Source organism: Oryx dammah, unplaced genomic scaffold (genome assembly GCF_014754425.2).
Source record: "Oryx dammah isolate SB20612 unplaced genomic scaffold, SCBI_Odam_1.1 HiC_scaffold_26, whole genome shotgun sequence".
NCBI lineage: Eukaryota > Metazoa > Chordata > Mammalia > Artiodactyla > Bovidae > Oryx > Oryx dammah.
In genome coordinates, this window is record NW_024070210.1 from 88,436,877 (window position 1) to 88,459,905 (window position 23,029).

The 23,029-nt window shown below is 52.3% G+C and overlaps 1 protein-coding gene across 1 annotated transcript in view; it reads left to right on the plus strand.

Moving 5' to 3' along the window:
* Positions 1–23,029, plus strand: part of IGDCC4 (immunoglobulin superfamily DCC subclass member 4) — a 39,878-nt gene that overhangs the window by 474 nt on the left and 16,375 nt on the right. Inside the window, exons 2-7 of the mRNA XM_040227659.1 lie at positions 1–53; positions 10,074–10,424; positions 11,063–11,204; positions 17,925–18,061; positions 19,292–19,432; positions 22,179–22,334. Of these exons, the coding sequence (XP_040083593.1) occupies positions 1–53; positions 10,074–10,424; positions 11,063–11,204; positions 17,925–18,061; positions 19,292–19,432; positions 22,179–22,334 (980 nt within the window). The remainder of the gene's footprint in view (positions 54–10,073; positions 10,425–11,062; positions 11,205–17,924; positions 18,062–19,291; positions 19,433–22,178; positions 22,335–23,029) is intronic.

Sequence of the window (23,029 nt, forward strand, 5' to 3'; positions counted from 1 at the left end):
TGGCCGCGGCAGCGGGCTCATCGCGCTGACCTTCTGCCTGCTGACCGCGCGCGGTAAGGGCGGGCGACCAGGCAGCGGCGGGAGCGCCTGCGGGGTGACTGTGCGCCCCGGGCTGCGTGGGGCTGTGGGGCCGCCGCGCCCCGAGTCCCGAGCGAATGGGGACCGTGGGGCGCCGGCTGGGCGCCCTTGTGCCGGTGATGCCTGCGCTCCGGGGTCCGCGAGCCGCGGCGGGTGGCGTTCGCGGCGCGTACTTGTCCATAGGGGGTGTGTATGTCCTTGGTTTGTGGAGTCCGGAGTGAGTGTACGAGTGTGTGTGTGCGCGCGCGCGCAGAGGGTGGGGAGGGGGCTTCTGCCTGGCGCACAGGTCCGCAGTGCGTGGCCGATCGCTGCGTGGCATCGCGGGCAGTGGCTGCGGTGCCGGTGGTTTGTGCGGGGCGGGTACTGCCTTGTACGCGCGCGTTTCCTGGTTGGGAGTGTGAAAGAGGAGGGGTGTGTGTTGAGATTGTGTGTAATTGTGTTCATGGCACTGAGCTAATATTTGGCCTTGGCTTTTGGGGAGTGTCCTTGCCCTTGGTGGGGGGACAGGAGTAGGAGATTCCGGATTGACTGGGGATAGTTGTGATAAAAGACTCAACTTTGTCCAGTGGGTGTGTCCCTGAGGCTGGTTGTGGGGGGAGTGGGGGACTGTTGCCTCCCCCCAAAACCCGAGGCCCGGAGTGGGCTGGGGAGGGGGCAGGAACCAGTTGCTTTCGTGGACGAGTCCAGTACTCGCTGTCGGGCTGGGACGCGTGTCACTTCTGCCCCACCCCCCAGGGACACATCTGAAAAGCGTTAACGAGGTCAGCAAGGCCCCCTCCAGCCCCCCAGCACAGTGCGCACTGGGGGTAGGTAACTCTCCAGAGTAGTCCTAGCTGGAGAAAGGGCTGGGGATGGGGTGACGAAGTCCCAAGTGTCTGTGCTTAAGGGAGCCTTTTTCCACCCCGGCCCCCTCCCTTTCGGCCCTGTGTGCGTTTGCGGGGCGGCCCAGGGGGAAGGTGGTTGGGAGCGCTGGGGAGGGGGATGGGCTGCCCGCTTTGTTCGCCTGATCCTTGCCTTCCCTGCTTAGCGGGGAGCTGAGGATGTGTCCGGGGCTAGTCGGGGAGGGACTTGGCGGTGGGGGTGGGGAGGGGGATTTCTCTCCAGCTGCTGCGGCTTTCCAGAGAGACTCAGCCAGGCCACGTGGGAGGGAGGCAAGGACGGCGGAGGGGGGAAGGAGCCTCCGCCTGGCCCGCCCCGGCCCTTCTCCAGGAAACCCAAACAGCGGGTGGGAAAGTATCAGGAACTACTCGGACCCCCTAGCTCCCTATAAAGACACGCCCCTTTTCAGACCCGACTGCGGACCCGGCAGGAGGCCTCCTGGGGGCAGGGTCCCGGCCTCTGGGCCAGGGTAGTGGGGGGTCTGGGGTTGTCAGGTGGGGAGCGGGGAAGTGCCAGAGAGGCGTCTGTGCTTCTGGAGGCCTAGGGATTAACGAAGAGTTGTACCCACCCTCTTCTCAGAGCTCCAGACCAGGGTAGGGATCATCCAGCCAAGCGGAGTCAGGGCTGGGAACCGCACTCAATCGAGCATTATGGAGTAGCGGTGGGGCCTCCCGCCAGGGGCTCAGTTTGCCTCGGAGACCAGGCCTCTCTGGACTCCGAGTGCACAAGGCCGAGCTGGGGCTCCCTTGGCAGCAGTGTGCTTGGCTGAAGCTATTGCGCTGCTGGTCCTCAGTGCTAAATCCTTTGAGTGTGCAAATCTTCTCAGTCCTGGGGACACTCCCCAGGCTAGAGTTCTGACTATCCAGCCCCATCTGGATGGAGGTCATTTATTCAACAAATATTTACTGAGTACTCGTTTTGGCTAGCATGTGACCGGTGCCTGGATATAGTAAATAAGGAGGAGACTGACAGGTAGTCAGCAAAGGCTTCCTTCAGGAAGTAGTGAAGACTAGAGCTCTGTGCAGAGGGTCAGTTAGCAGGCAGGAGAGCCGGCAGGAGAGCGATGGTGGGGAGAGTTTTGCAGAGAGAACTGCACATGCAAACGCTCAGAAGTTACTTTCTTTGGACTATCGAATGAAACTAAATAGGGCTGGAGTTTAGAGTGCAAGGCATGAGGGTGGGGCAGGTTAAGGAAGAATGGGCCAGGGGCCACAGAGTGTCAAAAAGAGAAGGCTGAAAATGGAGCTGGATCCAACTCATGAAGGGGTTTATAAGCCCCACCAGGGTTTCTGGCCTGAGAGCCCAAATGAGTCCTTGGGTTTGTTTTTTGTTTTTCTTTTAAAATATTTGCTTATTTTTGTCTGCTCTGGGTCTTTGTTGATGCTTGTGGGCTTTCTCTAGTTCCGGAGATTGGGGGCTCTTCTCTAGTTGTGTCTGGGCTTCTCAGTGCCGGGGCTTCTCTTGTTGTGGAGCACAAGCTCTACGCATGTGGGCTCAGTAGTTGCAGCTCGCTGGCTCCAGAGCACAGACTCAGTAGTTGTGGCTCAGGGGCTTAGTTGCCCCCTTGGCATGTGGGATCTTTCTGGACCAGGGATCGAAATGGTGTCCCCTGCATTGCAGGGCAGATTCTTAATCACCGGAGCACCAGGGAAACCCTGGAGGGTTTTGAGATCTGTTTTGCATCAGCTCACTCCAACCGAGGTAGAAAACGACTGCACGGGATGGAGGCAGGAAGCTGCTTCTTGGGAGGCTGTGGTAGTAATCCAGAAGAGAGGGTGATGGTAACTAAAGAGGTGGCAATTGGAATGGCCAAGTAGCTGAATTCTAGGGATATTTAGGAAGTAGAATTAGCATGATAGTTTCAGGGAGTTTGCAGAGAGTGAGGGGGGAAGAAGTAAAAAATAATAGACACTTCGGCCACCTTGACATGTTGGAGTCAAGACTGTGACTGCCTGTCTCCCCAGTGCACTTCTGGTCAGGGATTGGGAGCTGGGGAAATGTTGATGTGAATGGGATCCTACCTGGGAGTGGTGGTGGGATGCCCACTGCTCTGTTTTCACCACAAGCGAGAAGCAGGGCTCTCCCTTTCACCCAAGCAGAATTTAGGGGGTGGTGATGCAAGAGGTCAGTAGAAGGAGGGCTCTAAGAATAGGTGAGCTGCTTTCTTCTCACCAGGAAACTCCCACCTCCCATCCCTTTCTCAGCCCAGAGGCTCGGAGGCCAACCTCCATCAGCTGGAGTGTTGAGGTGGCCCTTTCTGACCTCATCTTGGGGATTAGGAACTAGGTCAAACACAATCTCTATTCTTTTTCAAGATTTTTTTAATTTTGATATGGACCATTTTTTAAAAATGTCTTTATTGAGTTTGCTACAGTATTGTTTCTGTTCTGTGTTTGGGCTTTTTGGCCAAGAGGCATGTGGAATCTTAGCTCCCATACCACTGATGTTGGAACGGGACATCTTAACCACTGGACCGCCAGCAAGTCCCAAACAATCTCTATTAATAGTGAATCTAAACAATCCAGTTAAACCTTCCAGTTAAACCTGCATTGATCTTGTATGTATTTTCATGGCTCAGTTAATCATAAGTTTCAAGTTGATTAATCTCACAATGAGTCTTCAAAGGTCAGCACTAAGGAGAACTTAGAAATAATTTTAGCATGAACTCATTTTGCAGATGAGAAAACTGAGTGACTTCCCAGAGTTACATGGATGGAGACTGAGCTGGGACTGTAACCAATCTCCTGGCTATTGGAGTAGCCATGCCTTCCCGGATTCGGTACACATTAACCCGAGTTCAGTCTCTCTTCACCCCTCCCCCTCACATGAGACGTTATCAACAACTTGGGGCTTAGCCCCCTCACTTCGTGTGTCTGGGCCTGGGCCCTGGAATCCAGTCTTCCCCACCCACCCCCACCCACTGCCTCCTGTTCTGCCTCCACTCTTTCTGAGATACAGGAACCAGACTTGACACAGAATTCCAGATGCAGAACAGATGTTATTACCAAGCAGGCCTAGGGGCTCCCAGCTCCCCGGGTCACAGGGGAAGAAGAGAAGGACTGGCTCTGATGGGGGAGGACCCCAGCTTCAGCCTGGTCAGAGACAGGAGATGGCAGCTGGGGAGAGAGAAAACCAGAGAGGATGATCTGGGCCTGACATGCAAAGAAATGGAATCCTTGTGCTTGGGGCTGGCTGGGCTGCCAGGTCCTACTGCCTCACTGCTGAGGCATCTTCTGGATTTGAGGGGCTGTGGGGTCCCTGGGATAGGGAAGCAGAGGCTCTGGAGGCCATCTCTCAGGTGCAAACCTGAACACGCAAGCTGGTGCAGAGTCAAGACTTCCAGATGGCTTCATAAGGGGCTCACTTACCTTGCACATAGCTTGGAGCTCTGGCAAATGAATGGAGCATAAGAGAGACAAAGGTGGGCACACAAGCAAGGTATTTTTAAATGGACCTTCCATATAGCAGCAGAGGTGAGGTAATGAGCTCCCCAGTCCTGGTAATGTTTAAGTACAGAATTTCTTTGAATGTGAGTTTGCTGTTCTGTCTCAGGGCTTTGTTTTGTTTTTTGGCTGCACCGGACAGCTTGCACGATCTTATGTCCTTAGTTCCTTGATCGGGGATGAAACTCTGGCCCGCGGCAGTGAACGCAGAGAGTCCTAACCACTGGACCTCCAGGGAATTCCCTCCCTTGGTGCATTTTCAGCATTTTGTTGGATATCTCATAGGTGCCACATACTATGCTAGGCATTTCCCCACATGTATTATGCACATGATCCCCAGCCCTGAAGGGAGTTCCTGTAATTTTTCCAGATACGGAAATGGTTGTTTGGAAAAGCACAAGGGGCTCTTGTGTCTTGTCCTTTTGCGTGTGTCTCCGCATGTCCTCTCATCTGTTCAAGGACTATTTATTGAGCACCTGCTGTGTGCCAGACAGTGTCTTAGGGCCTAGGCAACGCTGACCAGGACGATAATCTCAAACTTGTTGCCTTGCTGGGGAGATAGGCAAGTCAGAAATCTGCCATGCTAACTGCAATGGCCCAGGTACCCAGGGTTGTATGGGGCAGAAAAAGGAGTGGCTTCGAAGTCAGACCCCGGGATGGCACAGCTACTGACGGAAGACGGAGCAGCAGTGCTTTCAGAGAACAGGAAGTGGTTTGGTCCTGTGGGGGCTCCGTGTGACAGGAAACAGGAGGTAGGCCAGTCAAGCGAGCGTGGCTTTGCTGTCAAGTCTGCTGGGGCCGAGCCGGACTCCGCAGGATCACAGATGAAGGGAATGCTGTCTTCCTCGCTTCCCAGGCAATCGTCCCAAGCTCTCCTTCCAGCTGTTGTGGGAGGGGCTTAGGGTGTGGTATGGGAGGTGGCCAAGGTGGGGGAGTGGGGAAGGAGGTTTCTGGAAGAAACTGACTTGTGTCTCCTGGGAAAGAGAGTGGTGTTGGTGTCATGGAGAATTGCCCTTGTAGACTGAAAACAAGTTATAAATCTGTTGGGCCCTGAAATTCAAAAATGACAAGGCACTGATGTTTGTGGCAAGTTCTTGCCTTAACAAAGGCGGCATCTCAGCTTTGTCCCCCTTCTTCCCCCGACTCCCCCATCCTCTTTTCTGAGAGTTCACTGAGGAACAGAACCCTGGCTTTTGCCAGGCCCCCACAAATCCTGCAGAACAGCACTGAGCTAGCCCCAGGGCTCAGCAGCGAATCTCCTTTCTGTCTGGGTCCTAATTGGCCTCATAAAATCTAATTTATCCTGCAGGTGGGTAACATAATGCCAGAAAAAGGAGACTGAGAGATGGTCCTGGGGCTCCTGAGCATAGAAGCTCTGTATCTCCAGCAGGGTCCCCCCTCCCGACCCAGGAGAGTGAGGAGAAGGGTTTGTGGGAGAGGGACACCCCCTCGAGGAAGAAAGCTGGCCAACCAAGTGTCCACTTTGTCTGCGCTGGCCTGAGAGGGAGGGCTGAGAAGTGCCCATGGGAGGGGCTGGGGGCGGTGGGAAAGGCGGGGCCATGAAACCACTGGGCAAACACGGCCCTCTCTCGGGGCATCACTTTATGCAAAAAGACTTGGTGGGATAGGAGCCGCATTTACATGAAAGCAAACACTGCTGTGTAACAGAATAGGATGCAAAACGGGCCAGAGGTTTCAAAATAAGAGCGTTTCCGGTGGTCAGTAAGCCTCCTGAGTCTGATCTCCTCTACTGCTGGGAGAATTTTGGTGAAAACAAGAACTGTGGCAGCTCTTCATTTTAAAACTAGGGAAACGGAACCAGAAAGGAGGAAAATGGACCCAAGGTCATACAATACACGATGCACCTAGGACTCTGACTCTAGGCCAAGGCTGGTCCCACCACATCCCATGGTCTATCTTAGGCAAGAGGAAGGATGAGTAGGGGACCTCTGAGTGGCTGCATGCTGTGAGACCCAGGAAAAACCTTCCTTGCGGGGGACAGGGGCAGCTTCATGGAAAGATGTGGCACCTGAGCTGAGCCCCTAAGGATGCACATGTCCTGGGCACAGTAGTTGGGCTGGGCCCTGAGGCAGAGAGAACCTCTTATTTGGGAGCAGCTCTCTCCTCGATGCTGGGTTCACCCCTGGGATGTCCAAGAAGGACAATTTCCCCAGACTATCTCCCAGAGAGGCGAGACCCTCCTCTGTTGGGCCTCAGTTTCCCCGTCTATAAAATGAGCAGTCTCAGGCTCTGCATATATTTTCATTAATGTGAGCTGACCTGGACTCCTGGCACAGCCCTGTACCCCCCGGGGACCCCGAGTTCTCCCCACATCTACATCCCTGTTGGTTTCCACTGCCGCCTGGTCTTGCTGGGTGCTGAGCTCCTCTGAGGTGGGGCAGCCAGACATCTGCTGATCCATGAATATTCAGGAAGGAATTGGAGCCTTCTCTGGATTCTCCAGCCAGCCACGGCCTCTCTGGCCGCCATCCTGCCCGTCGAGCCCAGGCTGCTGACAGACCCAGCAGCTGCTCGGGGCCCCAACTGTTCACATTGTTTGTTCACCACGGCGGGGGATTTTCCAAGCCTCCGACATGCTTTGGGGGGCAGGGAGGCTGCCAGAGGGCTCAGGGATTCGAGTCATGTGGGGCTTTTCTTCCCTGAAACTCAAACCGACTGCTCGGTGGTGGCTGGAATGGGGCATTTGGAAGCCGCTGGGCTGAGAGCCCAGGCTGGCCTTGCCCCCACCGCGTTTGCATCAGAATCTAGGGGCTCAGATAGACAAGGGACTGGATGTTGAGAAGAGTCATTTGCATTTGTACATCCCCTTCCAGTTTATGAAGTCAAAGTATTAGTCGTTCAGCCGCATCCAACTCTTTGCAACCCCGTGGACTATATAGCCCAACCGGCTCCTCTGTCCCTGGGATTCTCCAGGCAAGAATACTGGAGTGGGCTGCCATTCCCTTCTCCAGGGATCTTCCCAACCCAGGGATCAAACACGGGTTTCCTGCACTGCAGGCAGATTCTTTACCATCTGAGCTACCAGTGAGATCTCCAGTTTATGAAGTGCCTCTAAAGAATGAGTTCCCATTCCTTGATTGATGCCTGTTAGGATTTGAACTGGAGCCCTGCCCTCCATCATCTGGTGTAATCCTCACAGGCTCCATAGTATCACCTTCATTTTACAGATGTGGAAACTGAGGCCCGGAGAGGTGAAGTGGCTTGTCACATAGCTGGTAGGTGGAACAGCATGATTGGAAGCTTGATCTTCTGCCCCAGGATCAGGTGCTCTTTGTGGCTTCCTTCCCCAGTTTGGCTGGAAGCCAGGTAAGGCCAAGTGCTGCCTTCTCCTGGCTGCTGCCTTCTCCTGGCTGCAGCCTTTTCCTGGCTGCAGCCTCTAGTACTGCTGAAGCCAGTTGTGTCGTTGAAGGTGCCTGCAGAGCCTTTAAGAAAGGCAGAGGCCGTTCAGACCCCCTCTGTCTGTCTGCCTTCCCACTGCGGTGTCCTGGCTTCTGCCCTGGCCTCTGTATCTCTACCTGTCAGGACTTCTCCCCTCCGTCTTGATCCTATTCAGGGCTTTAAGTGTTGGCATATATGTGTCCAGGTGTTGATGAGTGTAGCAGAGATTCGGGTGCACGTGTTTAGGTGTGGAAGGTATCTATAGTATCTAGATGATACAGGCTTCCCAGATGGCTCAGTGGGTAAAGAACCCGCCTACAATGCAGGAGATTCAGGAGATGCAGAAGGCACAGCTTCCATCCCTGGGTTGAGAAGATGCCCTGGAGGAGGTCTTGGAAACCCACTCCAGTATTGTCTGAAAAATCCCATGGACAGAGGAGCCTGGTGGGATACAGTCCATGGGGTCGCATGGCGGAAGTGACTGAGCCCTGCGCAGCTGGATGATACTCTGGATCAGTTTAGGAATAGGTGTGTCCAGTTCACTGAACAATCCTGCCGTCATAGAATCTCAGACATCACCCGCTATGTCTGAGTAAACAAGAGCAGGGTGGGGGTGGGGGCAAGGAAGTCCCAAGGGCACACAGCTGGACTGTGACAGGTCCAGGTCCAGAACCGAGGGTCGCCTGAGTCCCCCACTGCTGTGCTTCCCGCATGGCCCTGATGAGGCGCTGTCAGCCCTGGCCTGCCTGCTAATGAGTGCAGGCCACTGTCCTCACCTCCGTCCCTGACTCCCTCTCGGACACACCATGGTGCCTTTAAGCAAGGTGTCAGGCCAGAGGACAGAAGGGGGCCTTCAGCCTAGGAGTGTCTATGGACAAGGAGGCAGCAGGCCAGCCTTGTGGGAGATACAGCGGGGAGAACCCACCATTTCCCTGTGAATAATGGTCACTAGCCTGGCTGAGATGTTGCTTAAAGTGATAAACATTGGCATTTGGGTGTTTTGCCTTGACCCTGGGATGGCATTCCCTGCCTCTGTTGTTCTGCCGCTCCCTTCCTCCACTGTCCACCTTTGTGGCCAGGGTGGTGGTGGAGCTGTGAGCTCTTCGGGGGCATCTGCAGAGGGTTGGAGGCCTGGGTTCTGTGCTGGCTCACTGTGCAGCTCTGGAGGAATCAGCTGCAGGGAGGAGAGTTTCCCTCTTGCAGTCACTGCAGCAGAAGTGGATTGGACAGTCATGGTTGAGACAATCTGCAGGATTCCAGGAGAGGGAATGACAATACTGAGCCAGGCCAGCCACTGTGCCGCTCTCCCTTAGCACACGGCATCCCACGGACCGCTCACGGGAGCCTTTTGAAGAACGAATGACTATGTCTTTTTAAATTGAGAGGCAATTCACATGCCACAAAATTCACCATTTAAAGGGTACAAATCAGTGGGTTAAGTTTATTCACAAGGTTGTGCAGCCATCACCACTATCTAATTCTAGAAACATTTTCAGCACCCAAAAAAGAAACCTTAGATCCCTTAGCCATCTCTCTTCCTTTTTCCCCTCCCTAGTCCCTGGCAACCATGAATTTATGGTCTTGTCTCTATGGATGTGCCTATTCTGGAGATTTCAGAAATGAGATCACATTATACAATATGTGGCGTTTCATAACTGGCTTCTTTCCCTTTGCATAAAGTTGTCAAGGTTTATTCCCTCTGAGGCAAATGTCAGTACTTCATTTCTTTTGATAGCTGAGTAATATATTTATCTGTTCATCAAGTGATTGGGCTTCCCAGGTGGTGCTAGAGGTAAAGAATGTGCCTGCCAGTGCGGGAGGCGTGAGGCTCAGGTTTGATTCCTGGGTTGGGAAGATCCCCCTGGAGGAGGGCATGGCAACCCATCCCAGTGTTCTTGCCTGGAGAATCCCCACAGACAGAGGAGCCTGGTGGGCCACAGGGTGGCACAGAGTTGAACACGACTGAAGGGACTTAGCATGCACGCACGCACAGGTGATTGGGCATTTGAGTTGCTTCCACTTTTTGCTAAGAACTGTGTTATTTTGTGGATGAGGAAGTTGAGTGGGGCTGAGGGGCGGGCACGATGGACACGAAGCGCAGTCGTTGGCCCCAGATCACAGGCAGAGGCAGAGCTGGGATCAGACACAGGTTTCCTCATGAGCGCTCTTTCTCTGAGGCTTGTCCCCAACCGTGGTACAAGTGACTCAGGAGCTGGAGGCTGTGGGATGTAGGAGGACACACTCTGATGGCCCTGGTGTCCCTCCTCTACGCAGGGGAGCAGCCATTGCCCCAGGAGACGACCGTGTCGCTGAGCTGTGGAGCGGGGCCGCTGCAAGTAATCCTGGGCCCAGAGCAAGCCCTGGTGCTGGACTGCAGTTTGGGGGCGGCTGCCACCGGACCCCCAACCAGCGTCACATGGAGCAAGGATGGAGGCGCCCTCCCTGAGCTCGAGCACCTTCGCCTGCTACCCAATGGCTCCCTATGGCTGTCCCAGCTGCCAACAGTAAATGGCGCTGACGAGGCAGACCCTGGGGCTCCAGAGGTCATTGAGGGCAGCTATTCCTGCCTGGCCCATGGACCCCTCGGGGTGATGGCTAGCCAGGCTGCAGTGGTCAAGCTCGCCAGTAAGTGCTACATCTGGGGCTGAGCTGAGACCCACACGACGTGGGGTGTGGGAACTGGGATCCGCCATTAGTTACTTGTACAAAGGCTTGTCTCTGAGCCACCCCCCTCTCCCTGCCTCCTGTCCTGCTCAGTGGGTCCCTTCCTGCTATTATCTGTCTCACCGGTCAATAGTCTCACTTCTTCCCCACTCTTCTGCTGCTCCTCTTTTTCCTTCCCTGTGACTTCGAGAGTCTAGGTCTGTGCTTTCCTCCAGGAAGCCCACCAGAGAGACTTGTAAGAGTGTCAGGAGCACAACGGTGCTCCCCACGCCCGTAGAGTGTGTGGAGCCAAGCTGCATCATCCAGCCACCCCCTGGGGGGACCCTTAGGAGGCACAGATCACCATGACATAATTTTGAGGCCAGAGGAGACACTGTAGTCTGACATGAGTAAGGCAAGGGGACTCATCTGACCAGTCATCGCCACTTACCCTCTGCCTGCCTGTCTGCGTCGGGCCGAATTTTCTCTGCTCGAGCTTCTGTTGCCCCGTGCCCCTCTGTGGCCGTGTGCGTGTGTATGTTTCACCATCCATGCTCACTGTGCCTCCTTTCTCGTGGCCCTCTCCTGTCGCTGTATTTTCTGACTGTCCTCATCCCCAGCCCTTGCAGGCTTCTCCCTGCACCCAGAATCTCAGACTGTGGAGGAGAACGGGACCGCTCGCTTTCAGTGCCAAATCGAAGGACTGCCAACACCCATCATCACCTGGGAGAAGGACCGGGTGACAGTGCCTGAGGAGCCTCGGTGAGTGTCCGGTAGGGGAGTGGGGAGCGGGTCCCACGGGGCAGGTAGGTTGGGCTCTGGGACAGTCTTGGAAACTGGGATCCTTAGAGTCAAGGTGGCTCCATTTGCCCAAACTGACTTAGGAGCCAACCACCACCAGATGCTCAGCTCATTTCTGGTCCCAAAGAGAAACTGGGCCAGAGGTTTTTGCTCCCTAGGAGAAAAGCCACCTACCGAGCTACGCGGCTTGGGTTAAGAGCAGTGATCAAGTACTTCAGAGCATATGTAGCCCAACCACTTGTTTTATCGAGGAGGAGACCAAGGGCCAGAGAGGAGCTGTGTTTTATCCAAGGCCATACAGTGAGGCATTGGCTGGATGTTCGTTGTTTTTGCTCAGGGCCAGGAGGCTGCTGGGAGGACCTTTGCAGGTTCCTCTGAAGTTTCTACCCTAGACACATAACTTCTCTTCTTCCTTCAGTTCTATCCAGTAGGGTGCAGCATCTGATAACTGGGTTGTGGAGAGCTTTTCCATTTCACCCTCCTTTCTCCCCATAAAGGCAATGGAGCAATCCCAGGGAATGGTTTCTGGGGCAGAGGAGAAGCAGAGGCTAGATCCAGGACCTGTGGCTTCCTGGGAAGGCCCAAACGTACACAGAGCATGTCCAGAAGGCATGAGACTCGTTTGCATCCCTGGTCTTGGAATTGGTCTCGTGACTTGGCTGCCACCCCATAGATTCTTTTTCAATTGATGCCTGGGTCTTTGTTGCTGCACATGGGCTTTCTCTGTTTGCGATGAGCCGAGGCTGCTATCTAGTTGCGGCACGTGGGTTTCTTATTTCGGTGGCTTCTTTTGTGGGTGAGAGCACAGGCTCTTTAGCACTCTGGTTACAGCAGTTGTGGCTCCCAGGCTCCGTAGTTGCATCACATGAGCTTAGTTGCTCTGAGGCATGTGGAATCTTCCTAAACCAGGGATCAAACCTGTATCCCTTGCATTGGCAGGCGGATTCTTAACCACTGCGCCACCAGTGAAGTCCCACCCCGCAGATTCTTACATTTTGGAGAGGTTTCTCCAAAGGCCTTTCCCAGCCGCCCTGCCCTCCTTTCCGTGCATCTCTCTGGCTGTAGTTACCAGCCCACCCTCTCCTCTCCCAGTTGAGGTGAGATTCCTCAGGCTCAGAAATACTGGTTTCCAGATCTCTGTGCCCTGGAACTAACTTGTCTTTAGAGTATTGAGTTGGCCCAGCTCCTCTGACTTTTGCCCATGTCTCGATAGGGGTGAAAGTGTGAGAGAAACTTCTAGATAGAAAAGCCGCAGGCCACACATCTCTGCAACAGTTGGAAGGGAGGAAGAAGGGTGAGAAGCCAAGATGTAAGTGATCCTGTGATTCTGGTGATCTGTCAGCCCCAGTGGTCCAATGGGTTGGACTAGATCGTGGTTTCCAAAGTGGGGTTTTTTTTTAGAATATTAGTCCCTAAAGATGATTCTTGGAAAAATTCTTTTTTTCCATGGTCAAATAAGACCTTGGAGTTGACAAGTCCGCTGAGAAGCCCTGTGCTGAGAAACCTGTTTAATTTGTTTAACCACCTCTTAGAGTCATTTGCTCAAAAGTGTCAGTCGCTCTGCTGTGTCTGACTCTGCGAATCCATGGACTGTAGCCTGCCAGGTTCCTCTGTCCATGGGATTCTCTAGGCAAGAATACTGGAGTGGGTTGCCATGCCCTTCTACTATCCCCAGAATGAGCATTCTAGGACGGGGACCTTGGGATTGCTAACCCAGCTTCCCAGCACTGGCATGTTAAGTTCTGTGCCTCCACGTGTGGCGCCCTTCACTGCTTCGGGTGGACGCTTCCAGGGGGTTGCTGGGTGAGGGTCAAGTGAGAGGTGGGAGAGATCAGTTAAAAGTCACAAGAAGCTCTGCTTAATGAGAGTGGTGTTTTCTCACTTAATCCCTCCCGTCATCCTTCAAGCTAAGGGTTTCTTATTTTTCACATTTTCCTCTATTTACTTTGTTTATATTCCTAGTAGATCCATTTTTCAAATTCGTATAAACAGAGAAGAAGAAACAAAAATGACTCATCTTCTTACCACCCATGGAAAGTCTCTGTTAGTTTTGATGTCCACCCTCAGGACTTTTCCCCTATATGTTTATAAATATTAAAAATTTTGGCTGATATATACTGGGTATTTTTATTCAGTCTTTTTTTCATAGAAAACAAAAATGGGATTATATTGCAATTGCTGCTGGGTTTTTTTTCCACTTAATGCATACAGAACCCCCTTCCAGGTCTGTCTGTGTGGCTGTGGCAGAAGCTCTTCTCTGAACTGTGAAATGAGGGAACCGAGGATCAGAGACACTAGTCACTTGCCTCAAGTCACACAGCTGCTGCCAAGAGTATCTAGCATTGGAGCCCTGGGGTGGATGAATTGGTGGTTGGGGTGGGGAAGCCGCAGGGTCTGAAGAAGCTCCTGTTGTAGGTGGGCTTAGAGATGGATCCAGTTATGCTCAGAGGAGAGAAGTTACTTCCTCAGTGTTTTTCCAGAAATAGAGTTCCCGCACCTCCCAGCATCTAGTTAGGCCTCTCCCAGGAGGCTGGAGCTGCCAGTTCCTGGACTCTGGAAGCATTTGCCCCCAAGTCCTCTGAAAATTGATCCTCATCTATAAATAAGCCAGGCTCATATGTCCTAGCACATTGTGTGTGGGGTGGGGGATAAAGAAATACCTAAAACAGCAACTTGATTATGCCCAAAGTATGTATTTTTACACATGCCCAGATAGAGTTCATGTACAAATATGCTATTCATAAACTCAGCGCAGAGGTTTGAAGGAGACCATATGCCCAGGTGTAGGCTGTGCACATGTGCAGTTAATAAGCACACTCTGTCAGGGTCTGTATGCATATTTTGGGCACTGACGGCAAAGTCTAGACCCTAAGGCAATTGCCTGAGACTTAAACTAATTTCTAATGAGAGGGGGTCATTTTTCTTCCACGGGAACCAATAATCAACAAGAGCAGCGTTTCCCAAATCACAGGCATTCACAAACTCCTGTCATAATCTTGGCCACCCCTAAGGCATTTATACAATCACTCACTTTATACATGTCTTCAAATCAGCTCTCTCTTTTGTAACTTTTGTGTGTGCGTGCTAAGTCGCTTCAGTCGTGTCCGACTCTTTGCGACCATATGGACTGTAGCCTGCCAGGCTCACCCGTCCATGGGATTCTCCAGGCAAGAATACTGAAGGGGGTTGCCATTTCCTTCTCCAGGGGATTTTCCCGACCCAGGGATCGAACCCGGGTCTCTCACATTATAGGCGGATTCTTTACCACTGAGCCACCGGGGAAGTCTGCTTTGTCACTTTGGTGGTGGTGGTTTAGTCGCTAAGTTGTGTCTGACTCTTGTGACCCCATGGAGCCTGCCAGGCTCCTCTGTCCATAGGATTCACCAGGTAAGAATACTGGAGTGGGTTGCCATTTCCTTCTCCAGAGGATCTTCCCGTACTCACACTTTAAAACAAATGGGTTTAATTCCTGCAGGATCCCTGGTCCAGTCCTCTGCCCTGCCCATCTCCCAGGGTCCATCCTGTGTCAGCCTCATGTGACCCTCAGCTCATGTCCCTTTTCCTGGGGTGAATCTCTGAAGGGTTCTGGGTGGGGCGCCCTGGCCCTCAGGAAATTCAGAGCAGCTCTGCCATTTCTTCTCTGCTCTTGAATCCTGGGGTTCAACTGTCCTTTTGCAGGTACAGGAAGCAGGCTCAGGCTTGGAAAGAGAATGGTTCCTCCCTTTTAGATAGAGATTGCTTTCATTCTACAAGTAGCTATTTTATTTGAAGTCATTTTAAAACTATAAAATATACTACTAACTTAAAGGAGAAAAAGTCACCTACAGACTGACCACAGATAGCTATTACCATGATCTTATGTGAGCTTATAACACATTAACAGGGTCAGGGGTGTGAAATAGGAATTAGGAAGCCGGTTTTTCAGATGAGAAACCTGAGGCCTGGACATTGGATGTCACTTGCTAAAAAATCACATATATTGGAATCAATTCTCTCCACTATGCCACAGCTGCTTTTATTCCAGAGCCAGGAGTGACAAAACAAAGTGCATTTTTCCATTTAATTTTTTTAAGTTTTATATTCCCAAACTAATAAATAAATGCTCACTGTAACTAAGAAATTTAAAAGCAGAACAAAGAAGAGCCCCACCCCCACCCCCAGTAATCCCCCTTGCTGAGAAAACCTCGACGAATGACGTGAGCTTTACCACCCTTGACTTTTTCTGCGCACATCCTAGCATATCATTTATCTATTTTCCAAAAATAGCATTGCTTCGTAAACACTGTTTTGTGATTCCCCCCCCCCCCCCCCCCAAACCAATGTGTTTGGGACAACCTTCCAAGGACAGAGCTTTTGAAACCACATTTTTAACAAAGCAGAAAAGATATTAAATGAACATTAAAAGTGGTACCATCTCACTTCTTTGGCTGTAGCAAATGCAGCAACAGCACCACACCCAAGGAAAGATATCCATTCCTTTGTTCGTTCATTCAACACACATAATTAAGGCAGTATTACTTGTCATAGGAGGTATTAGCTCTTGGATTGTTGTTTTTGTTGTTTAGTCGTTAAGTCATGTTTTTTGCAACCCCATGGACTCTAGCTTCTCCAGAGAAGGCTCCTCCGTCTAGGGGGTTTCCCAGGCAAGAATACTGGACTGGGTTGCCATATCCTCCTCCAGGGGATTTTCCCAACCCAGAGGCCAAACCCGTGTCATTGGCGGGCACATTCTTTACCACTGAGCCACCAGAGAAACTCTTGGATACCTGGAGCAACATTTCCCTGGAAAGACCGGGAAACTTTGGGGTCAGGAAATGTGGGCAGCTATTGAGACTGAGGAAGGAGGAAAGGTCTTAGAGAATATAATGTGGAGGAGACCAGGATGGGGGTGGGGCCTTGTTTCTGAGATGGGTCCTTGTCTTTTCCATCAAATTCTCCATGGCAGCAGGCTGCGTCCTGGCCCAGGATTTAGCTCTAGACACCCTGCACCTCCTCATCACCTCTCCCCTGCTGGCCCCAGCACTGCTGCAGGCAGCTCTTGGAGCTGAGGCTAAGACTCTGGGGGCAGAGTTGAGTTTGCCTGTGGGGTGAGGGAAGGAGTGATGAAGGTTTATGCTTTTGTTCTAAGCCTTTGGGCCACAGCAGATTTCTAGGCTTATGGCCAGAATTCTCTCCCAACACCCTTGAGCTAGTGCTTTTCTCTTGTGTTTAGATTTTCTCATACCCCGCTTACCCCACGAGCCAAGGGATCTTCGCGTGCACAGCTGCCCCATTCCATCCCTGGCCTTGACCTAGCCTGCATCCACAGTGAGAAACTAGAACTCTCATCCTTGAGCTGACCCTGCAGAGATCACAGCTAGAAAATTCAGGAAGACCCACTCCCTCCCTGCTGGGGCCAGAGCCCATTCTGCTTCCCACCACCCAGGCCCCCGTGGACACTTCTCTGCCTGGGATTGCACTGTCTCTAAGCAAGATCTCCAGGCTCTTCTAGCCCAAATTGCTTTCCAACCCTCACCAAAAGGGAAGACAACACCACCCTCATCCATCCTGCCCCTCCTCCATAATGTACATGTTGACTGGCGGGCAGGGGCACTTGCTGGGACTACATCCTTTCCCACTGGCATTGTTAGCCATCTAATGGCTCTAAGACAGGCAGGTGGGAAGAACGTGGGATTTGGCACCAGAAGATGTGGGTTCCAATTTTAACTCTGCTTTAACTGTGGGACTCTGGAAAGATACCCTCCTCCCTCCAAGACTTGGTTTTGTCACCAATAAAATGAAGGGTATGATCCCCTCTATCTCTTAGGCTTGTTTCAAGGTTCAGATTGAGATCATGTGACTAGAAGGGATTTTATCAGAGGAGAGAGAAGGTAATACAGGCAGGAGGTTAACAAATTCAAACCTTATAGAAGGTTATTTAATGAAAGTCTCCTCCTGAGAGCTCCCCGGATCACAGGTCCCCTCTCAAGACAACCACTATGACCAGGAACATTCCGTGCAAAAGCGTGTAAGTGTACATGTCCCTCACACCCTGTTCTGTACCATATGTATTTTGGAGATGGTCTTGTATCAGCACACAAGGAGCTGCATCCTCTTAACAGCTGCCTAGCATTCCATTCTATGAATGTACCCGAACCAATTTAGCTAGTTCCCACCCTACAGATGGACACTTGGATTGTTGCCAGTCTTTTGCTATGGCAGACAGGGTTGGAGTGAATATTGTTAAACATACATTTTGTGTATGTGTATGAGAATTATCTTGGGATGAAGTTCTTGAAGTGATGTTGCTGGGTCTAAAAAGTACATGCAGATTTGATAAAATACTTATTTGGCTGTGTCGGGTCTTAGTTGCGGTGTAGTTGTGGCTCGCAGGCTCAAGAGTGTGAGCTCGGTAGTTGGAGAGCTCAGGCTTAGTTACCCCTGTGACATGTGGGATCTTAGTTCCCTGACCAAGCATAGAACCCAGGTCCCCTGCATTGGAAGGCGGATTCTTAACCTCTGGACCACCAGGGAAGTTCCAGTATCTTGTAGTTTTAATTTGCTCTTATTACGAGTGAGCTTAGTAAGCCACAGTAGGTGTTTCAGGAAGGAGGGGGAGGTGGGTTCAGGACAGTTGGGGCACCGCCACCCTCCCTGTAGAGCTCCTGTCCACCTCACAGGTGCCCTCTGTCCCTTCCCAAGGCTCATCACCCTTCCCAATGGGGTCCTCCAGATCCTGGATGTACAGGAAGGTGATGCAGGCTCCTACCGCTGTGTGGCCACCAACTCAGCACACCAGCGCTTCAGCCAGGAGGCCCTACTTCGCGTGGCCCACAGAGGTAAGGGGGCTGGCTGGGTGGGGCAGTCAGCCATCTCGGAGCTGGGAGGGACCTCAGGTGGTCCAAGACCTACCTTCAAATAGGTGACAGATGAGGCCATGAAGCCCAAAGAAGGCAGTGCCACCCAAGTCAGAGATAGCACTCAGGGCCAGAACCTAAGACTTCTGGTCCAGGGCACCCTTCCTGCTGAGACTCTGTTTCCGTGGGTGGATGGAGTGTCCAGGGCTGGGGACGGGTGCGGGGAGGTGAGGTGTCTGTGGAAAGGGTAGGTGCCAGCCCCTGCCCTGGGGGAGCCGGGCCGTGCTGCTTGCTGTGCGTCTGGCTCCTAATGGTCTGGGACTATTCTTTCCATTTCTCTGAAAATCTCCCGTCCCAGAGTGACGTGGTAGAAAGGACACAGACTTTGGGGTCAGAACGACCTGGTTTGAATCCTGGCTTCTCTACTCACCATCTGTGTGACCCTGGGCTCCTTATCAAATGTCCAGCCCAGGGAGGTGGTGAGAATCGCTGGGATAGGAATGGGAAGTGCCTGGTGCCTGGCAGGTGTTCAATAGATCTCACTTCAGGCCTCCCGCAAAGGCCTCTGTCTTGCCTTCCTTTGCCAAGGGAGCTCCCCTCGACCTCCACCCCTCCACTCATCTCTTCCCATCCCCCTCTCATCCCGTCCACTTTCACTCCCACTCTACTTCTGGGGCTTAGCTGATGAGCTGAGTCTGGTTTGCTGCCCGTTCAGTGCCCGGGGTTTCTGCCTCCACCTGCTGGACAAACCGGGTATTTACCATGCTGACCCAGGGACCCAGGGTCATGCTGAGAACTCGGCAGGGAATGGGTGCTCCGGGCGCCACCAAGCTGGCAGAAACTCGAGCCCATCTCCTGCCTTCCCCCCATGGGAACTGAGGCGCTCCAGGGAAGGGACTTGCCAGAACTAGAAACGCCAACTGTTGACTTCAAGTCCAGACTGCAAGTCTACTCTTGACTCTGCTGGTTCTCTGCCTTGAGGGTGGGTTCCATCCAGCAAGAATGGGGGCACTGTGTTGGAGGCCCAGTTATTCCTCTCTGGCTCCCAGAGAAAGACCTCTGAGTTCCAGTCCCAGCTCTGTTGAATTACGCAGCTGCTTTCCCATCTGTCGATGGAAACCTGGCTGCCCCACCTGTCTCACCAAGTGACTGTGAGCATCAGGTAAGGGGCTGAATGTGAAGACGCCTGATGGTAAGGCTACCTCTCTCCAGGGTCCCTGGCATCCGCTGGGGGGCAGGACGTGGTCATCGTGGCAGCCCCGGAGAACACCACCGTGGTGTCTGGTCAGAGTGTGGTGATGGAGTGTGTGGCCTCGGCTGACCCTACCCCTTTGGTGTCCTGGGTTCGACAGGGTAAGTGGCGGGAGAGGACTTGAGGGCATGGGAGAGGAAGGGAGTGGTGTTGCACACACCCCCAAGTCAAGGATCTATGAGTCAGGGAGCACGTGGACTCTGCTGGTCTAACTACACAGCCCTTCCTGGTCCGCCCAGTCTGCTTCTGCCTTTGTGTGCCCGGCTTCATGTTGGGCACGGTGAGTGAAAGACCCAGGTGAAAGAGATGGGGCCCCTGCCCTCTGATCTCACAGTCTGGGTAAGGGAGATAAACACATGTCCATGAAGAGACTTGATGGTATCAGGCAGCAAGTGATGAGTGCCAAGCGGGGCTGCCTTACAGAAGCTGCTGTCAGGGTAATGAGAGCGCCGGGCCAACATAACCTTCCAGTCTACTGAGCACGAAACCCACTTTCCTGCTGGAGCCTCCTAGAGCAGTTCGAAGAGGTTAAGGGCCAGGGCTGTTATTCCTGGTGGGCAGATGAGGGAACTAAAGCTCAGAAAGGCAGGTGGAAAGCCAGGACCCAAACTTTAGAGCCTGTTCCTTTTCTGGTACACCACCCCCTACAGCTCTGTATGTAAGAAAAGCAAGGATTACTTGTTTCCATTTGTCAATAAGAAGTGACTTGTCCCAAGTTAATGGCAGAAGTAAGTCTTAAATCCAACTATCTCTACCCCTCTTCCCTGGTTCAGTCCATGACCCCACACTCCCTTTTGTAAGTTTGTATCTCACACTCAAGACTATATAATGATGAATACATAGACTTTAAAGAAAAATAATAACCCAAGTTGACTGCGTACCCCCACCGAGCTGATGAGAAAGAACAGTGCTGTTTTTCTGTGCCTCCCTGACCTACCTGACCTCACTGGACTCGTGACACTTGCCTAGTTAGGGGGAATCTTAGGCCAGCAGGACCCTCATAGTATTATTGGGGTAAGCCTGTGATGTCACCCAATTCTATCATCAGTGCTTCTCAAATCCTGACCAGGCATCAGGATGACCCAGGGAGCTTCTTCAAACTGCAGACTCCCTCCCTTCACGCCTGAAAGATCATGACCCCAGATTCTTAATGTTTAACAAGTTCCTAAGATCCTTCTACTGAAAGTGTGGTCTTTACCTACCTCCTGGGCGAAGTTAGAAATGCAGAATCTAGGGTGCTTGATGCCTCTGCATCTTAACCAGGTCTCTTGCAATTCTGTGATTTGTTTGCACAGTTGGGGATTTGAGAATTGCTGTCCTAGACTGTCCAGACACTGTGGTTCTGGGATCTCACTTGAAACTCTGCTAATACCACACTTAGAAGACAGAGACTGGCTTCACTCCTGTCCCTGGGTGCTGTTCCTTTTCCAGGAACTTACTCTACTTAAGTCTGGAGAAGGAAATGGCAACCCACTCCAGTACTGTTGCCTGGAGAATCCCATGGACAGAGGAGCCTGGTGGGTTACAGTCCATGGGGTCGCAAAGAGTTGGACACGGCTGAGCGAATAACACAACACAACAACTCCACTAAGTCAGGGGAGGGGCATGGCTTTTTTGTTTTGTTTTGTTTTCTTCTGATGGCAAAAGTTGTACATATTCATTCTAGAAAACTAAGGAAAAACAGAACCAGTAAACAAACCACCACTCAGAGATTAAATTGCTAACATATGAGTGTGTTTTCTTCCAGAGTTTTTTCCTATGCACATGTATATTTTTCCCCAAAATAAAAGCATGCTGTATTTACAGTTCCAAGTCTTGTTTTCATTCAACAGTGTATCATAAGCATCTCCCCATCTTTATTTTATTTATTTATTTTTGGCTACACCATGCTGATTGTGGGATCCTAGTTCCCTGACCAAGGATTGAACCCGTATCTCCTGCAGTGGAAGTTCAGAGTCCTAACTACTGGACTGCCAGGGGATTCCCTCTCCATCTTTAAAGCTTTTTCAAAAAAATAATTTTAATAACTGATAGTCCATCATTTGAGTATAGCCATAATTTAATTTTTGAAGTCTTTCCCAGTTGTCCGCTGTTACAGTTAACACTGAGGTGATCAGCACTGTTAACAGCTCCCCACCACAGCGTGCCCACAAATGGAATCCTGGCTTCAAGGTCAAGCTGGAGCCCCTGTATAGCCCTATCCGCATTTACCCATTCTCAGGCATTGCAACATACTGTCTTTAAAAACGTTCCCACTTTAATAGGTGAAAATGAACATCTGTGTTTTGACGTGCATTTCTTTGGTTTTGTGAAGTAGAATAGTTTTTTTGTTTCTTGGCGGTTTGCATTTCAGCTCCTGACTGTAAGGCAAGGGCTTTCAAAATGATTCTCACTTCACATCAAAATAAATCTCAGATATTCAGGTCTCTGGTTATGGTGCAGACCTTTCCAGCCCTATCTTCATCATAGCCCTGGGCTGAGATCATATGGCAGGAGTGTGTCCTTGAGAGAAATGAATTGAACAGTAATGGTAATAGTTGTAACTGAGTCGTGTTCAGAGCACCTATTAATGTGCCTGCATTGCGTGGGCCAGTCTCACAGGCCTTATTGGCTCCACCCTCAGAACAGCTCTTCCAGCGAGGGACTATCTCCCCACTGTACAGAGAGAGACCCAAGGGCTCAAAGGGGGTCATTGGTCTAGCAAATGGAGGAACTGACCCAACCAGAGACTGTAAGGTTCTCTTAACCCGGGTGGAGAGGGCGCCCCTACTCGAGGTATGAGGTCCGGAGAGCGGATGGAGGGGCAGCCATCAGCTCCCCGCTCCAGAACTCTCCCTCCTCCCGCAGACGGGGAGCCCATCTCCACCGATGTCATCGTCCTGGGCCGCACCAACCTACTCATCACCAGCGCGCAGCCCCGCCACTCTGGCGTCTACGTCTGCAGAGCTAACAAGCCCCGCACGCGGGACTTCGCCACCGCAGCCGCCGAGCTCCGCGTGCTGGGTGAGGAGGGGTGGAGGGTGAGATGGGGCAAAGGATCGGGGAGCAGGTGTAGGGGGAGACTGCATTGCCGCGGATTAGCGGGGGCTGAGCGCAGGAGGAATAGGTGGGGAAACGGACACGTGGGCGTGTCAGAGGCAACGGTGGAGAAGGAAGAGGGAAGAAAATAAGGTGGAGGGGGGCGGGGTCCCAGCACCTCGGGAGGAGTCCTTCGTAAGGGGGTGGTGTGCCTTGGAGGGGACAGACTGGGTAATTAGAGGAGACAAGTGTGGGAGGAGATTGGAGAACGGAGTTGAGGAAGAGGAGAGGGGTGATAAAGGGCATTGCTTGGGTTATTGGAGAGGTGGCCTGGGTGGGACCCGGGTAATGTGGGGAAGGATGAGAGTGAGGTTATTGGGGGGTACATCTGATAGGTGTGGGGTTCTGGGAGGTAGGGGAGACGGAATAAGTGCGGCAGAAGGGTTAGATCCTGGAGAAGCCGGGGTATTTGGGGAGGCCGAGGAGGCCTGAAGAGAATGGTTAGTGTAGGGCCGGGGTAGAAGGAGGAAGCGAGCTAGAGCTGCGCTGCTGAGGGTATTTTGGGGGGACGGGTGAATCAGGGAGAGGTGAGAATGAGTGAGGGGCTGCGGGAGTCCCTTGGGTATTTGGAGGCGGGGGCAGGCCTCTAGCGGCGGGAGCGCGCAGTCAGCGTACCCCTC